Source organism: Poromitra crassiceps, assembly GCF_964638095.1.
Source record: "Poromitra crassiceps genome assembly, chromosome: 2".
NCBI lineage: Eukaryota > Metazoa > Chordata > Actinopteri > Beryciformes > Melamphaidae > Poromitra > Poromitra crassiceps.
The window spans coordinates 86,291,510-86,314,851 of NC_139624.1; the positions used below are offsets into that span (position 1 = coordinate 86,291,510).

Consider the following 23,342-nt stretch of genomic DNA (forward strand, 5'->3'; position numbering starts at 1 on the left):
TGTGCTGCCTGGCTGCTGGCGGCTGCTCTTTGGGCGAGTCTGCATGAGTCGTTTCGGTTGTGAGCTCAGCTGCAATGAAGCTGCGTGCGATTGTGGGCTTTCTGCCGGTGTTTCAAAGTGTGTTGCACGCATAATCTATTATGCAAATTTGCAATCCCCCACCGCCAGCTCCCAGCGCGATAATGCGCGAAAGCGAAAGCGTTTTCGCCAATCTATTTTACAGTATGAGAATGGTTTCCTCGCGCGTTCCCCTGCAGTTTTGGCTCGGCTTTTTCTAGTCTGGAGAGCACTGTCGCCACTTAGTGGGTCGGTGGAATGGGTTGTACACGTTCGGTGGCTCCAATATTTTTATAGGAGACGTGGGGGGCGTTGATCCACGTCCCACCGTCAATTTTTTTTTTTTTTTTTTTTTACGAGTCAACTCGTCATTGGCAGTCAACCGTTGGATTTATTTTGACGAGTCAACTCGTCATTGGCAGTGAACGTGTTAACTTCTTGGAGGGCTCTTGACATGCGCTGCATTCTGGGGGGAGTTGCATGCTTCTCGTTAAACGTCTCAATATATGAATGGACAAAACTTCTGTAAGTGTTTGTACTTTTTTTCTCTATTTCTGTTTCCTATTCTTCTTATTAATAAGAACTGTGCCCATTCATTGCATATGATGAAATGTATGCAAGCTCTGTTGACAAACCAAGACCAAGTGTGTACATGGTGATGACAAGTTGGGGTCCTTTGGGGGGGGGGGGGGGGGGGGGGGTGACAATGTGTGTATGTTTTGTTGCTCTATGAGGGGGGAAAAAAAATTAATCTTATAAATAAAATTGATGGAGCTGCATGGACAGGCGTGATGGAGTTGAAAAACAAACCAACTTGTGTTCTCTTGGGAAGATGAATATTGATATAATAAATATAATTTCATTTCAAAGACGTTGACAGTAGGAGTCCACAGAAAACAAAATAATATATAGAAACCAGCAATTTATAATAGGCTGCCTGGCTGGCCTTCAACAGTCAGAAGAAGGCTGGTGCTTGTGTTTGCCGTTTTGATGCAACGGTGATAAACCTCTTAAAATACAGTCTTTGTATGTCTGCTTGTTGACTCTGCGTGTTTCCGCCTTCAAGAAATCCCAACAGACCAATAGGACAGAATGACGTCAGCCCAGGAGCCTGGCATATATGATGAACATGGTTGATTGCACTGATTGCAGGCTGTAAATAAAACTACTGTCTGTCTTTTGCAGATGATGAATTTGATGAATATGACAAACCAGGCGCGGAGAGGTCACGCAGGAGACGGGGTGAAGACGACGATTTAGACAGGTAAAGGTTTTGTGCATAATGCAATACAACAGAGCATTTAGGTTTCAAATCTCTGGACTCACTGATAGTTTTGATCGAACAACTGAAATACAGTATGACCAAAGATGACAGGATTTCAAGCAAGACGACCCAACTTCAACTCACTTCCTGTCTTTTTGTCACGTGGGGTTTGCCCATGGCTTTCCACGGACACGGCAACTAGGAGGTTTTCGGCAGGTCTGAATCTATTGGAGTCATTGGGAAAAGTCAGTGTGATCTCAGATTATGACAGATTCTTTCACCCCCATATTTATTAAAGGTCCCATTCTGTGCAAAAGCTGTTTTTACTTCTAAATGCATATATACTGCTGTCATCCCTCCCTGTAATGAGTGCTCACAACTTCAGAACTGTCAGAGTTGAATTTGTCCCTATCCAGCTTCCCCCTGCGGTCTCCTTCAAGCCACGCCCCCTTACACTCTGTTCTCCCAGACGGTTTCATGTTACGTCACGCGAGCCTTAAGCATGCTGCGCGCGGTCTCTCTCACACAACCTACCTGCGCCATTTTCTCTATTGTGTACCATTGCACGCTGTTCCCTGCGCAAGATTCATCATGGCCTGTTTGTCTGTGCTAACCATTTCAGCCCAGAATGTTTCAACAATCTGGGGCAGTACAATCAAGGTTTAGCCACAAAATTAACACTTCTAGCTGGAGCAACGCCAACTGTACGTGATCCAGCAACTGCGGAGGTGCATTCGGTAAGTCTAGGTATTTTGAGATGTCCTGTTTAGCATAGCAACCGTTAAGTTAGCGATAGCTCGTTGCTAACGTTAGTTGTGGACACAACCTAGCGTGCTGGTCCACGGACGCTAGTCTGATTGGCGGGCTCTCCCCCAGCGGCCAATGGGAACTGTTCTGAATATATTATAGAAACAGACCAGAACAGTGTCGTCCATGGCCAGCCAGTGGAAATTAGGGATGGGCATCGAATTTCGAATTTTCGAATAATCGTTGTTATTATCAAGGTCGACTTTTATTATTGAAATTCGAAATTCAAAAAAAAAAAAAAAATTTTTTTTTTTTTAGTGAAATGTTGCATTGTCTCCCCTGATTCTAAGTATAGTCAAATCGCTTGGTTTGAGCAAGTAAAACAATTTTTATAAGCATTTTAAGCAAGGTTTATGGAAAAATGAATGGCGGATGAAATCCCATGAAGAGGGAGAGGGGGTGACTTTGGCACCCCTTTGGCACTCAGACCTGAGCCTACTAAATATTTAATGAACCACTCATGATTGTCAAAACTGTTTTTTATTTTCGAAAATGTCAATGTCATGTAACATGTTCTTTACTTCAGTGGTGCAATGCTTGTTTGAGCTAAAAATCCACAGCAGAAGCTTTTTATATTAATTAATAAAGCCATAGACTTAGAATCAGGGGAGACAATGCAACATTTCACTCACAAAAAAAAAAAAAAAAAAAAATTTTTTTTTTTACATTTTTTATTTTATTTTCGAATTTCGAATTAAATTCGAATTTGGCCAGCGAATTTCGAATAGTGTTTTTGCTAGAAATGCCCATCCCTAGTGGAAATCGTATCCAGTTACAAGTATCTGGGCATGATTATTGACAATAAACTGAAATTTGATGTAAACACTGACATGCTGTGCAGGAAGGGCCAGCAACGCCTTTACTGTCTTAGGAAACTAGCCAGGTTCAATGTCGACAAAAACCTGATGAAACTGTATTATAGTGCCTACATTCATTCTGTCATTTCCTTCTCCTCTATCTGTTGGTACGGTAACCTCGCTATCAAAGATAAGAACTCTCTTTGGAGAATTGTGAAAACTGCTTCAAAAATGACTGGCATCCAACTGGAAAGCCTCGATCTCTTTTATAATCGACAGCTCCTCAAGAAAGCCCTGACCATCCGTTCCGACAGTGCCCACCCACTCAGTACAGAGTATACGCTACTGCCTTCTGGCCTTCATTTTCGTGCCCCTAGGACTACAAAAAATAGGTACAAACATTCCTTCGTCCCTGCCTCGATCCGAGCAGTCAATGCTGGCAGAGGTAGGTAGAAATCGTTACGTGATGTTTCAGTTCCTGACACTGACACTTGCACTGGCACATTTATGATGGCACTTTTATGATTTTATGATTTTAATTTAAGATGGCACTTTTATTGTTTACTTCTTGTCTCTGTGAGGATGTCTTATTAAAAGTAGAGGAGGTAACCACTGCGCTCAGACAGGTGCGTAGTCCAATGTAGAAATGTCACAAGTAAATGAGAAGATGGGGGCCGCACTCGAGGAATATCGTTTTAATTTTCTTTAGCAACAAAACGTTTTCGGCCGTCCGGCCTTCATCAGTGTGCATTTGCACACTGCAAGAGTTTACATCATTAGTGAAAAAACATTTTAGATTTCAAATGAAATCTTCTGAATAAAAGGACAATTAGCCTATTGAAAAGTATGGATTTAGAGTGAGGATATCTCTGATTACTGTAGCATATAACAAGTCTTACACCTGCAACAATAGCCTACTGTTGTAAGCAGGGTTTGTACAGCTTTTAAGAGTAAAATTCAAGCATTTTCAAGGCTCTCGAAGCCTTTATTATCACATCTAAATATATTGACAATGTGAAAAAACAAATGGCTTTGTGATGCCTGCGAGTGAGGAACTTTGACTGCTCCCTGTGTCCTGCACACTGTCCACAGACTCGCTAAGCTGCTGTAAGCCTGTAACATGACACCGGCTATAGGCCAGGGGAGGGGCAGCGGTACCAGCGGACTGAGTGGAGACTCGTTCACTCGGAGAGTTTACTCGCTAATACAAATAGCTTTATACTGCAGTGTCTCTCGAATACGGGACAAAGGGCGTCCCGTATCAGTTCAATACGGAACATGTCTTTTTGTTTACAAATACGGGACGATTCTGTATTTTAAGGGACGGTTGGCAACCCTAGTTCCCTGAGCCATCTCGGCGCTACGCGAATGCTAACGTTGCTAACAGCTAATGTAGGTCTGGCTGCCTATTGACAATAAGAGTGCCAAAGTCACCCCCTCTCCTTGTCCATGGGATTATTTCATCTGCCATTTATTTTTCCATAGACCTTGTGTAAAATGCTTAGAGAAATTGTTTTACTTGGTCAAACCAAGCGATTCAACTATACTTAGAATCAGGGGAGACCATGTAAAATTTTACTTGGATTTTTTATTTTTTTTGTGGGAGAATTTCAACTAAAAGTCGATTTTCGACTAGTGTTCTTGCTAGAAATGCCCATCCCTATTCTGAATATTCGGACATTAAAATTGTTGTTCAAGACCTGTCTCTATCTCAGCAACACACTCTTGCGAGATTTGGCAACAGGAACGCATGTTAGCAGGGACGGATTAGCTAAAGCTACATGTGAAGTTCGTTGATATAGTAGCTAAATTTGTGGCTAGAAAAAATATTTTTTATTGGAATATCTTAACACATTGACTGCCAGCCCTTTTTTCAATGCTGTAGGTAGGTTCTGCCAGGTTTTTTTTGAGGATTCTGGCTCATTTTACAAGAGCCGAGGATTCTTTTCTGTTAAGACTTCGTGAACACCAATCATCTAAAAAGAACTAATAGAATGTGTGCTTTCTCTGTCTAAAAGAGTTAGTTTGTAGAGTTAGTAGTTATGTAGATATTAGCCGTTGAGTACAGCATGGTTTCAGAGATTTTCAGAGAGTTTTGAGATAAATGGATTTTTAGAACCACCTCACGTGCCTGTGATTATGGGTGCCCTTGGGCAAGTCTGTATACTGTATTGTGTGTGTGTGTGTGTGTGTGTGTGTGTGTCTCCAAACTCCTCCCTCCGTCTGTGCTGCTGCTGCTGGCTCCGCGGCCGCTCTCGGGCAGTCTGGATTACTGTAAAACGGGCTCGTTCGTTTCTTGAGGTGTCGGCTGAGAGCTTTGAAGAAGCTTTTGCGATTCTGGTCTTATTTATGCTCAAAGGTACTCGAGTGTGTGTGTGTGCGCGCGCGCGTGTGTGTGTGTGTGTGAAATCGAAAGCGTTTTCGCCCAGCTATTTCCTTGAGAATGGCTTTCTCCCGCGGACCCGCGGCTGTTTTTGCTCGGCTTTCTCTCTGTCTGGAGAGCACTGTCGCCACTTAGCTGGTCGGTAAAATAGATTATACACATTCTCTTCCTCCAATATTGGTATAGGAGACGTAAAAGGGGTTGATCGATGTCCCACCGTCAAATTTTTTTTTTTTTATGTAAGCCGAGATATCTCGTCTTTGGCACTCAACGGTTGGATCCTGTAAGCCGAGATATCTCGTCATTGGCACTCAACGTGTTAAGGGGCAGCTTTGTGTTTATATGTGTGGTTTTTGTGGAGTTTGGGAGCTCACAATCTATTTCAAGTTATCTTGCTGGCCAACTACAGGTAGGACGCTTTGCGGTGGTGGTTTTAGCGTAACCTATGTGGGGTTTGGCATAACCTTCGTTATTTCGAATCCCACATAGGTTACGCCAAACCCCACATAGGTTACGCTAAAACCACCACCGCAAAGCGTCCTACCTGTAGTTGGCCAGTCGGCAGGAAAGTTTCGCAGGACTTTACGAGACTTGGTGACCGAGATCACGTTTGAGGCAATTTGATCCCTGGGAGACTCCAGGAAATGGCCTGGGGCGAAATATCACTCTGGTGGATGTTGAGGGATCACATTATGACGATATGTGGCGAAAACGGACAGGCTCACACTTGGCCCCAAATCAGCTCCATTTTACAACTGACTTGGACGCTATTGATCTCAAAACAACGCTAGGACGGCCAGAAACGCCGCGGACATCGCTGGGTGAGTGGCCAAATCATAATTATTGCCAGGAGATGGGTCCAGGTTTAAAAAAAACTAAATTCTCCTTTAAAGGCGAATACCTGTCATTAGAGTCCATATAGCCCATTTAGTATCTAGTTGATATTTCACCTAATCATTTTGAAATGTATGCTGTGTATTTTTTTTCTTTTATACAAACTTTATAGTGTCAAACCTATCTTGAAAATTAACTGCTGTCCCTCTTAACAAAGATACATTAAAAGACATGATGTGACATGTTTTGAGGGATTAATTTAATGGTGGAGATTTCATTTCCCCCTGTGGGTGTCAGGTGATGACGAGCAGAGTGTAATGTAATGGATGCACTGATGTGAAAACACTCAACATTGGCACAATAAAATAACAATAAAACAAAAAATGGAGAGAGAAACAAATCAAAACTTGACATTTACTGTGATGGAATATCTAGCATGGGTGTTTTTCAACTCTGGAAGTTGTTTTTTCATATTGTACAAGAATGAATGTCAACGAAAAGTTTTTTTTTCTTCTGAAGGGAGGAAAACAATCCCTAATATCTCTAAATATGCTGACTGTGCAGACACACTACCAGGAATAATGTTAAGAAGAGGTTCGACTTAGACGAGTGGTGCACACAAAAAAACCCTAAAAAGGTAGAACATGTTGATGCTGTTGGAGCTTGTGTATCACCCAAAGACCTAAACACCAGCTGCCCCTAATGAGGTGATGCTGCAGTAGTTAACGAGTCTTAACGAGCAGAGTTTATTTCCTGCTGTTGCAACAGTGAAAAACTGTCCAGAGACAATATGGACTGTCTATAACCCTGAGGTGTCGTGACGTGAAGGACATACATGTAAGCCGTAGCACTTATGGTGTGAATAATTCTGCCTGTATAGACCTTCTAACTTACATAATTTTCTACCTCATTCTGTTATGTTGTTCGTTTAGCATAACTTACTTGCAGATGGTCTTGCTAGCTCAGTTGACCGAGGGTTTAAATACTGTGTAGATGGAGTTACCTTATTATCATGCTAATGTAGGTTATTTAGGATGATGTTGTTAAACTTATTTCATGGAAATAAACCCTCCCACAACAAAGGATTCTCTGAGAGTAATCATTTTAACAGTGTACCAACCCATACCAGTTTACAGAGCTTACACTTTCTCACACCTATACTATATTGTTTTAACTGTCTTTAGTCTCTTGGTTTTGTTTTGTCCCCCCCCCCCATTTATTTTCACCCTGCTGCCCCGGTCGCTGCACTGCCCTCTGCCAATCTGGGGAGAGTCATAGACTAGCACCATGCTTCCTCTGACCAGAGATGGGGACTTGGACTTGAGTCGCACACACAGTGACTTGAGACTTGACTTGAGACTCATCCCCAAAGCCTTGAGACTTGACTTGGACTTGAGGTTTGGGGACTTGTGAACAATCTTTATTTTTTTGGGTGCATTAACAACATTAAGGAAATGTCTACTAATTTCATCTAATCAATGCTGATACTGTATTCTATTCTAATAAAGGAGTGAGGATAATGCAGTACATGCTTTGAATTCCTTAGTTTTAGCTATGCAGTGTTCTAAGTAGACCGGATGGCATGCAGCAGATGATACGCCCATCCATAAGAGACTTTAGACTTGACTTGGACTTGAGCTCAAAGACTTGAGACTTGACTTGGACTTGAGACTTGACTTGGACTTGAGCTCAAAGACTTGAGACTTGACTTGGACTTGAGCTCAAAGACTTGAGACTTGACTTGGACTTGAGCTCTAAGACTTGAGACTTGACTTGGACTTGAGCTCTAAGACATGAGACTTGACTTGGACTCTAGCTCAAAAACGTGAGACTTGACTTGGACTTGAGCTCAAAGACTTGACTTGGACTTGAGCTCAAAGACTTGACTTGGACTTGAGCTCTAAGACTTGAGACTTGACTTGGACTTGAGCTCTAAGACTTGAGACTTGACTTGGACTTGAGCTCTAAGACTTGAGACTTGACTTGGACTTGAGCTCTAAGACTTGAGACTTGACTTGGACTTGAGCTCAAAGACTTGACTTGGACTTGAGCTCTAAGACATGAGACTTGACTTGGACTTGAGCTCAAAGACTTGACTTGGACTTGAGCTCTAAGACTTGAGACTTGACTTGGACTTGAGCTCTAAGACTTGAGACTTGACTTGGACTTGAGCTCAAAGACTTGACTTGGACTTGAGCTCTAAGACATGTGACTTGACTTGGACTTGAGCTCAAAGACTTGACTTGGACTTGAGCTCTAAGACTTGAGACTTGACTTGGACTTGAGCTCTAAGACATGAGACTTGACTTGGACTTGAGCTCTAAGACTTGAGACTTGACTTGGACTTGAGCTCTAAGACTTGAGACTTGACTTGGACTTGAGCTCAAAGACTTGAGACTTGACTTGGACTTGAGCTCTAAGACTTGAGACTTGACTTGGACTTGAGCTCTAAGACTTGAGACTTGACTTGGACTTGAGGTCAAAGACTTGAGACTTGACTTGGACTTGAGGTCAAAGACTTGAGACTTGACTTGGACTTGAGCTCTAAGACTTGAGACTTGACTTGGACTTGAGGTCAAAGACTTGAGACTTGACTTGGACTTGAGCTCTAAGACTTGAGACTTGACTTGGACTTGAGCTCAAAGACTTGAGACTTGACTTGGACTTGAGCTCTAAGACTTGAGACTTGACTTGGACTTGAGACTTGACGGCAGGGCTGGGTATTGGTTCAAATTTCAAGATTCGATTCCGATTCACAAGGTTCCGAATCGATTAATTTCGATTCGATTCCGATTCGATTAATTTCAATATCGATTTGGTTAGTGATACGAAAACATGTTTTTTGAGCTGTAACCTGAATTACATGATTGTCCAGTTATGTAACACGGGGGTTCCCAACCTTTTTTGCGCCAAGGACCGGTAGATACATGGGAAAAAAAAGTTGCGGACCGGTTGTCAATTTTAATGGTTTTAGTTACACATATATTTACTCACCAGGTGGTGACAAAGGGTAAATAACAGCCTTTTCATCTGTCAATAAAGACATTTTCACAATTATGCACACAGTGATTTGATTTCAGCCTATATAATTTCTAAAAGTAGATATTAATGATCAAACATTTCCATTTATGTAGCCTACAGTATTTGTTTTTGTTTCAACTACAAACATAAATAAACGTCAACTTGAAACTATGTTTCAACCACCACACACAGCCTATAATATTATAGCCTGTTTATTAAAAATAAATAAAAAATAAATCGATTTCTGAACATATGAATCGATATCAAAAGATTAAAATAAAAATCGATAACAAATTGGAGAATCGATTTTTTTAACCCAGCCCTAGGCAGGACATAGCACATGTGAGGATCACGCTATTCCCACCAGTTCCCTTTCGCCCTGACCAGGTGCCTTGACTGACCAGAGGAGGCGCTAGTGGAGCGACCAGGACGCGTTATTTTGAATCCCACATATGGCTCATTTCCACCACATATAATAGGTTACGCAAAAACCACGCCCTGTGCCCGCCTACGCAGCAGTCAAGCGCCCGGATTGGCCAGGAGCAAGTCTTTTTTCTTCTTTTGACAGCTGGAATCTCCCACACCACAAATCGCTGGGCACGCAGCCCAGCGATTTCATGAACCAACTGAATTGCTCTTGATAGCGGACATTGAAATTAATTATTAGTGTATCAGTCCAGCCGTTTGTTCCAGGCCAGTGAAGTCCCAACAATCTACAAAAACATGCAATAATATAAAATCATAGATAAAAAGTTGAATCACACACAATCAATAAAACCAAAAGTAAAGGGTTAGCCTTCCCAATGGCCAAGGGCAGCATCTGTTATTCTGGCCTCATAATAAGCACTGAGGCGGGTGGTCAGAAAGTCAAATAACATTAAAATACATTGTATGCTTTGGTGCGATGTAGGATTTTGTCTTTCAATATCCTCATTGCAGCCTCGCTTGGTGTTGTTGCTTCTCACAGGAATGGTGTCCCTGTAACAGAGAGCCCAACATGAGCATGAGTGCCTGGCCAATCCCTGCGCTTGACTGCTGCGTAGGCGGGCACAGGGCGTGGTTTTTGCGTAACCTATGTGGGATTCGAAATAACACGACCAGGACACATACCCTACCCTCAATCCAGCTTCCCACCCGCAGACACAGCCCAAGCCGGGGGTAACACGAGGGCGCGAACCTGTGACCCTTGTGTTGGTAGGCAGGGGATACACTACACTACCCGGACGCCCACAGTGTGTTGGTCATGTTAAATAAAAATGACATTAGTATAACTGCTTTGGGGCCAATCTTTGTCAATTTTGGAGTAAACATTTATATATATTTTTTAAATGCACCAGGTTAGAGGGTTCCTTTTGTTTTACTCCTTTTTTTACACAGCATTGGTTATCTGAGAATCTCTTTCATATCCATCAAAATTGGTATTGTAACTGGAATATCCCGAATCGATATTGAATCAGGAATCAGTGGCCATACTGTTGGTGATTGATGTCTTTAGTATGTATGTAGCAGCCTAATATCACGCGGGCGTTAGCAACTGTGCGTCACTATCATCAACAGTTACACATGAGCCATGTTCACGTCTGGAGTAGGGCTGTCACTTTTTCCCAAAATAAAGTTCGAACGAACTTTAATTGCCCGAAATTCGTTCGAATATATTCGAAGTTTTTTGGTTAATTAAAACCAATTTTTTTTTTTTTTTTTTTTTTCAGTCCAGGCCACCGGGCATCAGCCCGACGTGTTAGCTTGGACGCTCACAGTCACAACACTGCCTCACAAACTTGGCTGCATCCAACTCAGGACAACTTTTCAGACCCTGGAGACAATCTTTCTCAGAAGAGACTAACGCGACAAATCTGGAGACTTTTTCTGACATGGGATTAACATTACCAGCAAGCAGCAGTTGGTTAATTTTGGTTCATAAAAAAATAAAATAAAAATCGAACAGTCAATTTACATATCGAACACGAACCCCTCCCCCACATTCGAAGTTGCATTCGAATTTCGAATGAAAAGTGACAGCCCTAGTCTGGAGTACAGTGGAGTAATCCACTGATTGGACTGATATCTTTTCTGTGAACCCTACGTATGTTGCTCTGACAGTTTGGCTACACTCTGAAGAAGGCAGTAGCCCAAACATGTTGGTGCGGTCTTCATCTTTCTTTTTTCAACATATACAAACCGTTGACCTCCACCTTTTTGGATGTGTGCTCTTTAATTCATTTTTCCACAGTACTGCCACATTCTTCTGTTGGCTACTGAACAGTTCCACTTGAGTAATTGGATGCAAGTGCTTTGCCCAAAGGCACTGAAAGTGTGGTGGGAGTGGAGGGTGTTATCAATTCACTGTCTCCGCCCAGATTCTTTCTGATGTTCAAGGATTCCAACCATTGACCTTTCAAGCTCATTTCTTAACGTCTAGGCCTCTATCGATGCCATTACTTAAACACATTTCAAAAGTGTTCTCTTTTCTTACAGAACTCTTGTCTTGAGTTGATCTTCTATAGTTAGGGCTGCACCTTTTTATAGCAAAAATAATAATCCAGATTTTGCTAAATATTGCGATCGCGATTGTTTTTCTCATTTCAGGTAGCAGGCTTTTTCCTCGTTTACTCTCATTGTGGTCCTTATTTACAAATTCAAATCATTGTATTACTATGTGGCACAGCAAAGCCCTCAGGCAAACTTTGAGCTAGGGCTAAATGGTTTAAAACCAAAGTATCTCCAAATGACACAGGACCTTCCTGCTATGGTTTCCCCCCCGCCCACATTTGTTTTGGTCACATGGGCACACTATGAATTCAAAGGTTACAATAGGTCATTTAGACTTTAGAGGAAACACCTAAATATACCACACCGGGCTGTCACTGGAGTTGAAAGTACAAAAAAATACTTCAATATCAGCGAATTACAGAATTATTAATCTTGGAAACATAAAATGGTGACATACTATTATCTGCTTTAAACAATGATTTTTCTTCCTTGTAAATCAATCCTTGCTTGTTAAACATGAGCATTTATGGCGAGAAGTCATAGCCTAGGCTACCATTCTAGCAAAAATGATTTTTACAGAGATTGTGAATGGCAGGGATTGACAGTAACACTTAAAGCAATATGTGTTTGGTGAATAGACATAACATGCTGCGCTATTAGCCGGCTTTGCTAACCTTTTATTGCTTGTCTTTTCTCTTTCTAAAGTGATCTGGAAGAGGATTTACTGCAGGAGGATTGGCTGTCAGGTAAAAAGGTAAGAGAAACAAAATCGCCCACATTTCTACTTGCTTTGTTCACACTGGTTACAAAAATAGTCTGTTGGTTAGAGTCTAACCAACATGTGGGTGTTCCATCGATTACACATAGAACATCGGTAAATAATATCCAAAACCGTATCTGTTGTTGATGGTGGCACATTTAGATAATTGTAATACTGAACAGTGGGCATGTAGCAGGTGGCTCCTCCACAGGGGGATTTGTTGATGTGAACCAGGAGGAAGTATGGTGGACAAAAAAGAACTGACTTAACCTGCCCAGATTGCCTTCACCACATGGGAATACAGCATCCTTTTGGAGATCCCCTGCCCCCATCCCTGACACACACATGCACACACACACACACACACACACACACATATACACACGCACGCACACATGCACAATTTTAGTTTGAATTTGAGCCTAACTTGAAGCATTTGCCTCAAACACAGTAAAAAGTGCATGCATACAGTATGCACTAGTGTGGCCCGTGCCATGCTGAAGCCTGTGCTTGAGGAATAATAGAATCAAATGTCTCTGTATTGACTGTAGGGCTTTCCCAGCGAGTCGACGTAATCGATGACGTCGACTACGTAATTACGTCGACGCACGCTATGTGCTTTGACGCGTCACGTGTGGCTATTGTTAGCGGCTAACGGTGGAGCCACACTAGGGCGTCATTTGACGCGTGCTGACGCTGCTGCCCATCCACTTTGTATTGAACATGCTGCTCGACGCCTCGCGAAGCATGCTGGGATACCAGACGATGCGTAGCAGGCTTGTGAAGCGACAGTGGGCAACAGAGGGGGCGGGGTGGAGTTTGACAAAGTACAAAGCTAGCCAATTGAGCTCGTCCTAGGACCTATCCTACCCTTCCTGTCCTCTTCCACTTCCTCTCTACCACCAATTTTCAGCAGCTAGCTTGGGAGCTAGCTGCTGCTTCCGGATTTCCACGCCTACCAAGCGTCGAGCGTCCATACAGCCAAGCGTCAGCACGCGTCAAATGACGCGGAGGTGTGGCTGTACCGTAACTGTTACTTGTCGTTACTTTAAATGGCAGTAAAACGCCACTGAATTACCAAATTTATTTAACTTTTAACCATTTCGATTTCCACTTTCAATACGGACCCCCAGCATTGGTTAGTTGTTAACGTCGTGACTATATTTATAACGTTATAACGTACTCCGGTTTGCGGGCTGAATCTGTGTGTTGCGCAATAGCTACAACCCCTCAGCACTCTGGCTGTAGACCCGAGTTATAAACTGGAAACCGGAGTACATAAACGTTATAAATATAGTCACGTTATAAACAACTAACCAATACTGGGGGTCCGTATGGAAAGTGGAAATCACTTAGTTAAGACCAGAAGTAATAGCCCTGTTGGTGCAGTAGTCCACTCTAAAGACTGGTCTTAACCGACGTAGGAGTTACGACCAGGCATAGTTAAGACCAGTTGGTGCAAGCCAAGCCCCATGTTGGGTGTGGATGCTACAGACACAGTCTTGTGTCTGGATGTGTGACCATCTTGCATGGAGCATTTTGTCTTTCTCCAAAATTAAGAGCACTGTTACTGAAAATTGCACACCATTGTACTGTAAGATGATGATTTTATGTTGGACTGCTGCTAAACTCAGTTGACTTTGCACAAGGTTTTTGGTATTCCTCCTGAAAGTGACTTGAATTTAATTTATTCTACAATTTTATTTTGAATTGCACTATATTCATTTTATTTGAGGACAAGCTCTTGCTTTAATTTTATTTGAGAGATTTTATGTTGGACTGTTAAATAGAATGAGATGGTTAAATAAAATACTGAAATTGAGAAGTTTTTGGTTATTTATTTGTTTTGGGTAAATGTATTGTTATCTAATTAAAAAATTAATTAAAAAATAATCATTAGATTAATCGACTAATCGAAAAAATAATCGTTAGATTAATCGATAAGAAAATAATCGTTTGGGACAGCCCTAATTGACTGACCTTTTTCTTTCAGAATCCCTCAGAAGCGTCGGATGAAGAGCTGAATGACGACCTTCTCCAAAGTGATGAAGATCAAGATATGACGTAAGATGACTATTTCCATGCTGTGTGTTCAAGTTTGTTTCATGTTTTTAGTAGTTCATCCGACAAAGTATAAGGCCCAATGTGTGCATATTCATAGTATTCCCATGATGTCACAAGCATTTTCTTCCCAATATGGCGCTAGTACAATACACACAGCTCATTGGCTGTTTGTGTCATTTGATTTTAATCACCTGTTAATTGATTACAACCACCTGTTATTTTCCTACCAAGATGGCTGTGTGGTGATGTAACAGAATACTATCAATTGTAGCTTCAAACTTCACGTTTGTTTTCTGGAAATCTGAGTTTTTGTTGTTGTTGTTGTTGTTGTTGTTGTTGTTTTCAGTGGCCAGGATGTGAGCTTCAATGCCACATTCAGCTTGGGCACAACCTATAACCAGCAGGACAACTTGCAGGAAGCAGACTACACAGATGACATTGTGAACCTGGGTACAGACGAAGGGGATGTAGAGGAGGGGGGATATCAGCAAGAGGGGGAAGGAGCGTACACAGAGGAATACAGCCAGGGCAACGACACACCGATGCCTGCAGACCAAATGGATTACACTGGAGAATCAGCTGAAGGCTACCAGGATGAAGTGCTAGACATACAAATCAATGAGCCCATAGACAGTGAATTCCAAGTGAGTCCTCACATTTGCTCCCTCACGTACTATGCGTGCACATGCACACGCACACACACACACACACGCACACGCACACACATCAAACCCCCTTCCCTCTCCCTTGTCGATCTAACTCTATTGTATCTTAGAGATAACGTCAATGTTCTTGTCTTGGTGTGGACATGGTGAGGATTGAAATCAATTGAAGAGAAGGAGGTGCTGGCTGCCATTGTGGGACAGGAGGATTAGCTTCATTATCACTTCCTGCCAGTTAATTTCTCCCGTCTTGCTGACAAAGTTTGTGTTGACAGCTTGTTTGGCGTGAGGTAATGCTCTGCTGTCGCCTCCAAACCCCTGTGCCATTGTGACCTTGGGCCCGCTATCTTTGGGGGAGTAAGAGGCTGCTTTGTGTGGTGGAGATGTGCTGCCAATCGGCGGAGGTTAATGTGGAGGGCTTTTATCTGGGGCTTTAGACTGGATCTGATCAAGTCTGGCGCAGGTGAAAAGATTCTTGACCTTCCTCAGGACAGCCCATACACTTTCCTAATGATTGATGCGAGTTTCCCTTTGATTCCTTTCCCTTCCCTCTTAGCCTGGGCTAAGAGGATCAAAGATAAGAGCTGATCCATGTGCAAATGTCCGTTATGGTCCATTTACCAAGGTGTGATGCATTTGGCACCTGACATAGATATATTAGGCTACCTCCCTTTTTCTATACCAAGATAAGATGTTGACCTTCTTACTGAGGGTGCGCCGCACTACTCTATGCTTATTTGGGATGTTGGAAAATGTGCACAGGGGTGAACGTGCATATGTATTCTTATGTGTAATAACTATCTTTACAAGGTCACTAAACTGCCTGGGCTTGACATTAGTGTTTGCTGTGGTATTCGCTCAGCAGCAGTACTGTGCAGAACAGTCTAAAGGATTAAGCTGTTGTGTCCCCTTGGGGCAGCCTGTCCATCCGTCTCGTTTGCTCAGAGGCTTTTTTCTGCATTAATAATATGTGCTGTTGGTTGGCAGGTTAATGGAGCGCGACACCAAACACCATTCTCTGACCTACAAACTGACCTTATTTAGAATGCATTTCTGTTATCGCCATGTTTGACTTATTAGCAGCTCCCGTATACTAGATATATCACCACGTGTGCACTTGTTTTAGCTTGTTTGAGTGCTGGATTCACTTTAGACAGATGGACCAAACATAGATTGATGCAACTGGTTTGGAGGGAGTGATTGCAATGTGAAAATGGTGTTATGGAGTTGTGGAAAGTGACTTGTCATCCCCCCGAATGTTTGTGTCTCAGCGCGTGATGATGTTGGCACTGAGTCATAACGTTACAGTAGGCCCAATAAAGGATTGATTTGTGAAAGAGCCAGTCAATGATATTTTCACCGTCATTGAACCGGAGAGGAGTGTTTTTCTGCGCCCGCATTTCTGTATATCATGTCAAACATTTACATCTCATTGAATTTCAAATGCCGTCAGGAGGAATAGTAATGAAGCCTTGCTCCCACTGTTATGGTAATTTGGAGGGGCTCGGTGGTGCCTCCCCAAAATCCGCCCGATAACATTTCAATGTTTTCCTTTATGCGCTGTATGAATTCTTTCATAAACAAATTTACATTTCCATCCGTCTCCAACCCCAAGGTTGTTTCACCATTAGGCCCAGTTGCTAAACTTCTCTTAGCCATAACTGAAACCGTACAGCGAAGACAATACATTCATAATTAATACATTTTCCTATTGGATTTCAGTTGGTAGACTATACCTCCATTTACTCCTTATGCTTACAGTAGGTATATTTGTATACCTCATAAGCATTTTTTTTTTTATTGTAACCCCTCCTTCCCCCCCTCCGGATAAAATGGACCATTATCAGAGCATTGGCACTACTTGCACTAATGAATTTGTGTTTTCCATGTGTTTTAAGGATGATGAATACACAACAACCTATGCTGATGAGCCACGAGATGAGCATGGAGTCCATCAGGAGGCCCCCGAGGAGGAGGGGGAGATGGGGGGAGAAGAGCAGCAGCAGCAGGAGGAGGAAGACACTGCCGGAGGCTCTCAGGTCTTTGACTCAGAGGAGGTACAGTAGGCTGAGTTTTCTCTATATATCACCCAACTGACATTGTGTGTACATTGATTTCAGAATACAGAACCCTACACATTTGAAAAGAGCTAATTTATTATCTTTCTGCTAGAGATGCATGATATGGATTCATTTCAGCCGATAGCGATAATTACTTGCTTCTCATGGCCGAGACGATAACCGATAATTTCACATTTTTGTATTTTAAAAATAAGCTCATAATAACCTGTAGTTTATGCAAAGCTGAGGGTTAGAAAGGCTAAGCAGTAGTGAGTAAAGATCGATCATGTAATATTCCATAGCTCTGTTCTAACCAAATCTATAACTGACATCATTATTGTTTATGCTTAAAGGTATCCAAAGGAGTTTTCCTTATAAACAACTAGTTTTGTATAGATATTATTATAGGCAATATATATCAGCTATATATAGCAGATACCAATAACAGCCAATAAAGATACATTTCCCATTATCGGCAGATAATTTATCCTACTTTCTGCTCTTCATCCATACATAAGACCAGTTTGATTTGTGCTTTTGATAGTTCACTGTTTGAAAGTAAGCTTCTGTACAGTCATGCATGGCAGCGAAGTGTAGTTTTCACGACAGTCAAACATTTAATTCCAAGTAGATACTGCTGAGTAAAAAATAGCCAATATTTGCAGAGAAATATTTTCTCAAGCACTGTAACCTGTGATAAAGTGTGACAGTGCTGCACAGGTAGGAGGAGTCTGTAACCTGTGATAAAGTGTGACAGTGCTGCACAGGTAGGAGGAGTCTGTAACCTGTGATAAAGTGTGACAGTGCTGCACAGGTAGGAGGAGTCTGTAAACTGTGATAAAGTGTGACAGTGCTGCACAGGTAGGAGGAGTCTGTAAACTGTGATAAAGTGTGACAGTGCTGCACAGGTAGGAGGAGTCTGTAACCTGTGATAAAGTGTGACAGTGCTGCACAGGTAGGAGGAGTCTGTAAACTGTGATAAAGTGTGACAGTGCTGCACAGGTAGGAGGAGTCTGTAAACTGTGATAAAGTGTGACAGTGCTGCACAGGTAGGAGGAGTCTGTAAACTGTGATAAAGTGTGACAGTGCTGCACAGGTAGGAGGAGTCTGTAACCTGTGATAAAGTGTGACAGTGCTGCACAGGTAGGAGGAGTCTGTAACCTGTGATAAAGTGTGACAGTGCTGCACATAGGGATGCAGGGGTTAACCGGTTTGACTATTAACCACGATTTAAAACGTCACGGTTATATAACCGCAGAGGCTCCGCTACACCGAGTGTTTTGTTTCACAACAGTTCGTCAGTTTAAAACTCCCGTGAAGAACCTGTCTCTCTCGCTTCGTTTCCCGCACGGACTATTTAGCGGAGGCACCAAACACAGGCAGCTGCCATGTCTCCCAGTAGTAGTCAGTCGGTAGCCTAGCCATGGACGCCAGCACCAAAATAAATGTTGCAATACATGTCCCGCAAGGTTTCTGAGATTAGGGGAAAGTCTGAGCTGGTGTTACGTTAAACCAAACATGGGGAGGAGGCAGCGGATTTGTTTACCGTTAACATACAGTCAATGACGTTAACGTTAGCTGTTGTGGCTAATGTTAGCTAGCTGGCCATGGCCTAGCGTACATAGTTCAACAGGCAGCGGTCCTCGAGCTCGTTGTGACCAAACATCCCCGCATTTAAAGCACTTCATGCTCCCAGAGCTGGCGTAAACCATAGAGAACCTCATGCTTTACACAAAAAGAAACATCAAGGGTTTGTGTCAACTCCAAAAGCAACCCGCTAACGTTACATGTAGGCCTAATAACGTGAAGCTAACGTAGCTAGCTGCTTGGCAGTCATGATCTGACTGAGACAACGAAAACAAATGCGCACATTTACATAACAAACACCAGTCAACACCACAGAGTGTCCTTTCTTTAATCTAGAGGGAGCATTTTCCAGTAAAAAGTGAAACGACACATGATGGCTTATAGTGAGGCTTTCCATGCCTGCCCCATCATCACTTCAATAGAACTGACCCCAATGCAAAATTCAGACGGCCCATTTAGTTGCCAGTAAGATGCCAATAAGTTACTATGCCTTTTGTGTTTTTTCTGCAGACTAAGCAGCTATAGACTTTCGCTTCTATAAAATAATAATAAAATATTTTTTGTATTGACTATTGAGTGATACACTTTACTAAAACAATCATATATCAGAAATGTTGTTTGTTTTATGTTCACAATAGTGATGTCAGTTAGATTTGATTAGGTCAGAGCCACATCTGAGTACATCTGCCCTTTCTTTCTTCTTTTTTTAATCTGAAGGCAGCAACTGTTAAGATTGTGGGGGAAATACAATAAAACCTCTATTTAAAGAATGCTCATGTGATTTTTATACGTCCATAACAATAATCGTGAAACCGTGATAATCGTGGTTTTTTCTCAGACTATAATCGTACATCAAAATTTATAATCGATGCATCCCTAGCTGCACAGGTAGGAGGAGTCTGTAAACTGTGATAAAGTGTGACAGTGCTGCACAGGTAGGAGGAGTCTGTAAACTGTGATAAAGTGTGACAGTGCTGCACAGGTAGGAGGAGTCTGTAAACTGTGATAAAGTGTGACAGTGCTGCACAGGTAGGAGTCTGTAAACTGTGATAAAGTGTGACAGTGCTGCACAGGTAGGAGGAGTCTGTAAACTGTGATAAAGTGTGACAGTGCTGCACAGGTAGGAGTCTGTAAACTGTGATAAAGTGTGACAGTGCTGCACAGGTAGGAGGAGTCTGTAAACTGTGATAAAGTGTGACAGTGCTGCACAGGTAGGAGGAGTCTGTAAACTGTGATAAAGTGTGACAGTGCTGCACAGGTAGGAGGAGTCTGTAAACTGTGATAAAGTGTGACAGTGCTGCACAGGTAGGAGGAGTCTGTAAACTGTGATAGTGTGACAGTGCTGCACAGGTAGGAGTCTGTAAACTGTGATAGTGTGACAGTGCTGCACAGGTAGGAGGAGTCTGTAAACTGTGATAGTGTGACAGTGCTGCACAGGTAGGAGTCTGTAAACTGTGATAAAGTGTGACAGTGCTGCACAGGTAGGAGGAGTCTGTAAACTGTGATAAAGTGTGACAGTGCTGCACATGTAGGAGGAGTCTGTAAACTGTGATAGTGTGACAGTGCTGCACAGGTAGGAGTCTGTAAACTGTGCTAAAGTGTGACAGTGCTGCACAGGTAGGAGGAGTCTGTAAACTGTGATAAAGTGTGACAGTGCTGCACAGGTAGGAGGAGTCTGTAAACTGTGATAAAGTGTGACAGTGCTGCACAGGTAAGAGGAGTCTGTAAACTGTGATAAAGTGTGACAGTGAGTGCTGCACAGGTAGGAGGAGTCTGTAAACTGTGATAAAGTGTGACAGTGAGTGCTGCACAGGTAGGAGTCTGTAAACTGTGATAAAGTGTGACAGTGAGTGCTGCACAGGTAGGAGGAGTCTGTAAACTGTGATAAAGTGTGACAGTGAGTGCTGCACAGGTAGGAGTCTGTAAACTGTGCTAAAGTGTGACAGTGCTGCACAGGTAGGAGTCTGTAAACTGTGATAAAGTGTGACAGTGCTGCACAGGTAGGAGTCTGTAAACTGTGATAAAGTGTGACAGTGCTGCACAGGTAGGAGGAGTCTGTAAAGTGTGACAGTGCTGCACAGGTAAGAGGAGTCTGTAAACTGTGATAAAGTGTGACAGTGAGTGCTGCACAGGTAAGAGGAGTCTGTAAACTGTGATAAAGTGTGACAGTGCTGCACAGGTAGGAGTCTGTAAACTGTGCTAAAGTGTGACAGTGCTGCACAGGTAGGAGTCTGTAAACTGTGATAAAGTGTGACAGTGCTGCACAGGTAGGAGGAGTCTGTAAAGTGTGACAGTGCTGCACAGGTAAGAGGAGTCTGTAAACTGTGATAAAGTGTGACAGTGAGTGCTGCACAGGTAAGAGGAGTCTGTAAACTGTGATAAAGTGTGACAGTGCTGCACAGGTAGGAGTCTGTAAACTGTGCTAAAGTGTGACAGTGCTGCACAGGTAGGAGTCTGTAAACTGTGATAAAGTGTGACAGTGCTGCACAGGTAGGAGGAGTCTGTAAAGTGTGACAGTGCTGCACAGGTAGGAGGAGTCTGTAAAGTGTGACAGTGCTGCACAGGTAGGAGTCTGTAAACTGATAAAGTGTGACAGTGCTGCACAGGTAGGAGTCTGTAAACTGTGATCAAGTGTGACAGTGCTGCACAGGTAGGAGTCTGTAAACTGATAAATTGTGACAGTGCTGCACAGGTAGGAGTGAAGTGTCTCGGCCCTGACATCTAAGAGCTCAATGTGCATGTGATGTTGAAGGAAATGTATTGGAATTGTAGGATTTTGTTGTCAACATGAGAACATGTCTTCTTCAGGTTGAGAATGATGCTGAGCCTGAAGAAGCAACAAAGGAGGAGTCTGATGAAGAGGATGATGATGATGAAGAATCTGGTCGCTTACGGTTCAAATCGGAGAGAAAGGATGTCTCTGTTGTGCGGTTGGCGGACGCGGGCAGTAAAAGAAGGAACATCCCCGAAACACTGGGTACTAATTATTCCTGACTGTCATGAGTCATCTTCAATACAGTGATAGCCAGATTGAATCCCCTAATAATTTCCCAGCTTACATCCCCTCTCTAGACTGTAATAGGTTTACATCTCTTTGCATGCTTTGCTGATCATTTCAAGACCATAAAGCTGCCTTCACCTTCACATGATAAGCGATCTTCTGTTCTTCTGTTCTCTCAGGTAGAGCGGAGAAAGGTCAGCGGTAATTAGGTCAAATTTGATACAACTTTAAGTGCAGCGCAAGGTGGCAAATTCGAGTGCCGCATAGTTGAGAGACACAGACACAGCTCTACCCATAGGAAAACAACGGCACAGCGGGCGCAGAGCTGTTTATCACAGATCATGTCATGTGTTGGGGGGGCTTAATGAATTCCACTCTTAAACAAAAGTTGTATTTTTCCAAGCAGTTCATTCTCATGCTTTCCTGTCCCGTCTACCATCAGAACTGTCAGAGCAGGCCAAGGCGGATTTGATGGAGTTCGAGAAACAAGAGCAGCAGAAGCGAAACCGTTTCGGAGGGCGAGGGAGAGGAGGAGGGCGCGGTAGAGGAAGAGGAGGCTTTCCGGGTTTCGGAATGATGGATTTCCGAGGTGACAGAGGAAGAATGTTTAACCAGAGGCTCCCGCTGATGGGCATGCAGGTAAACCGTTGCAGAATCATCCATCTGAATGCCTACTAATCTACTAATTTGGCTACATGGAATATTGCATCTCTTGATACTCAGCCCACTCCTCTTATGGCCAGTGCATGCGTTGGCATGTTATGTGCTACACACAGCGACGCTGAGGCGCACACAGCAGCGTTTTGCGTGCTATGTAGAAGGAGTGGCCGGCGAGCCCCCTGCCTGTCGAGGCAGAGACTGGCCCACTGACTCAGTGGGAAGATGTCACAGGCTTATGTGCTGGCGGGCGGTGACCCTCTTGTGTGTCGCTGGGTCAACACCGCTGTTTGGTGGAACAGGTGTGGAGGAGCTCCTGTCAGTGGATGGAATACTCAATTCTTCATTCATAAATCCATGTTTCCAAACTTTCCATTATGTTCCATATTCCAAATCCATATTTCCAAACGTATGTTGATTTTGTTGTTTTCATAGGATTTGTTGATGGTGAGCAATGCATTAAAAGACACCGGCCTTATTCTTGCTGAAGGGAACATAAGGGCTTCACTGGATAAGATGATTTGAAATGGCTTCTCTCTGACTTTACTCTATACCTTCTTGAATCCATCACATTTGTGACAATGCTGAATGTATTTGTATTGACATGTATTTTGTTCACTAGTGCTCTCTCTTTGCTGTCTAAGACCTCTGGAGCTGTGTTCACTAGTGCTCTCTCTTTGCTGTCTAAGACCTCTGGAGCTGTGTTCACTAGTGCTCTCTTTGCTGTCTAAGACCTCTGGAGCTGTGTTCACTAGTGCTCTCTCTTTGCTGTCTAAGACCTCTGGAGCTGTGTTCACTAGTGCTCTCTCTTTGCTGTCTAAGACCTCTGGAGCTGTGGCCGTTTGCTCATGAAAAAAGTCAATTAAAGCACTCCTCTGCTCCCCTTATCAATGTTGAT

At 42.9% G+C, this 23,342-nt stretch overlaps 1 protein-coding gene across 3 annotated transcripts in view; it reads left to right on the top strand.

Moving 5' to 3' along the window:
* rbm33a (RNA binding motif protein 33a) overlaps positions 1 to 23,342 on the top strand; it is a 78,057-nt gene that overhangs the window by 22,553 nt on the left and 32,162 nt on the right. For all 3 annotated transcript variants that reach the window (XM_083652336.1, XM_083652337.1, XM_083652338.1), the window contains exons 2-8: positions 1,243 to 1,321; positions 12,359 to 12,407; positions 14,407 to 14,477; positions 14,824 to 15,121; positions 17,038 to 17,196; positions 21,595 to 21,763; positions 22,230 to 22,426. In XM_083652336.1, coding sequence (XP_083508462.1) covers positions 1,243 to 1,321; positions 12,359 to 12,407; positions 14,407 to 14,477; positions 14,824 to 15,121; positions 17,038 to 17,196; positions 21,595 to 21,763; positions 22,230 to 22,426 — 1,022 coding nt within the window. The remainder of the gene's footprint in view (positions 1 to 1,242; positions 1,322 to 12,358; positions 12,408 to 14,406; positions 14,478 to 14,823; positions 15,122 to 17,037; positions 17,197 to 21,594; positions 21,764 to 22,229; positions 22,427 to 23,342) is intronic.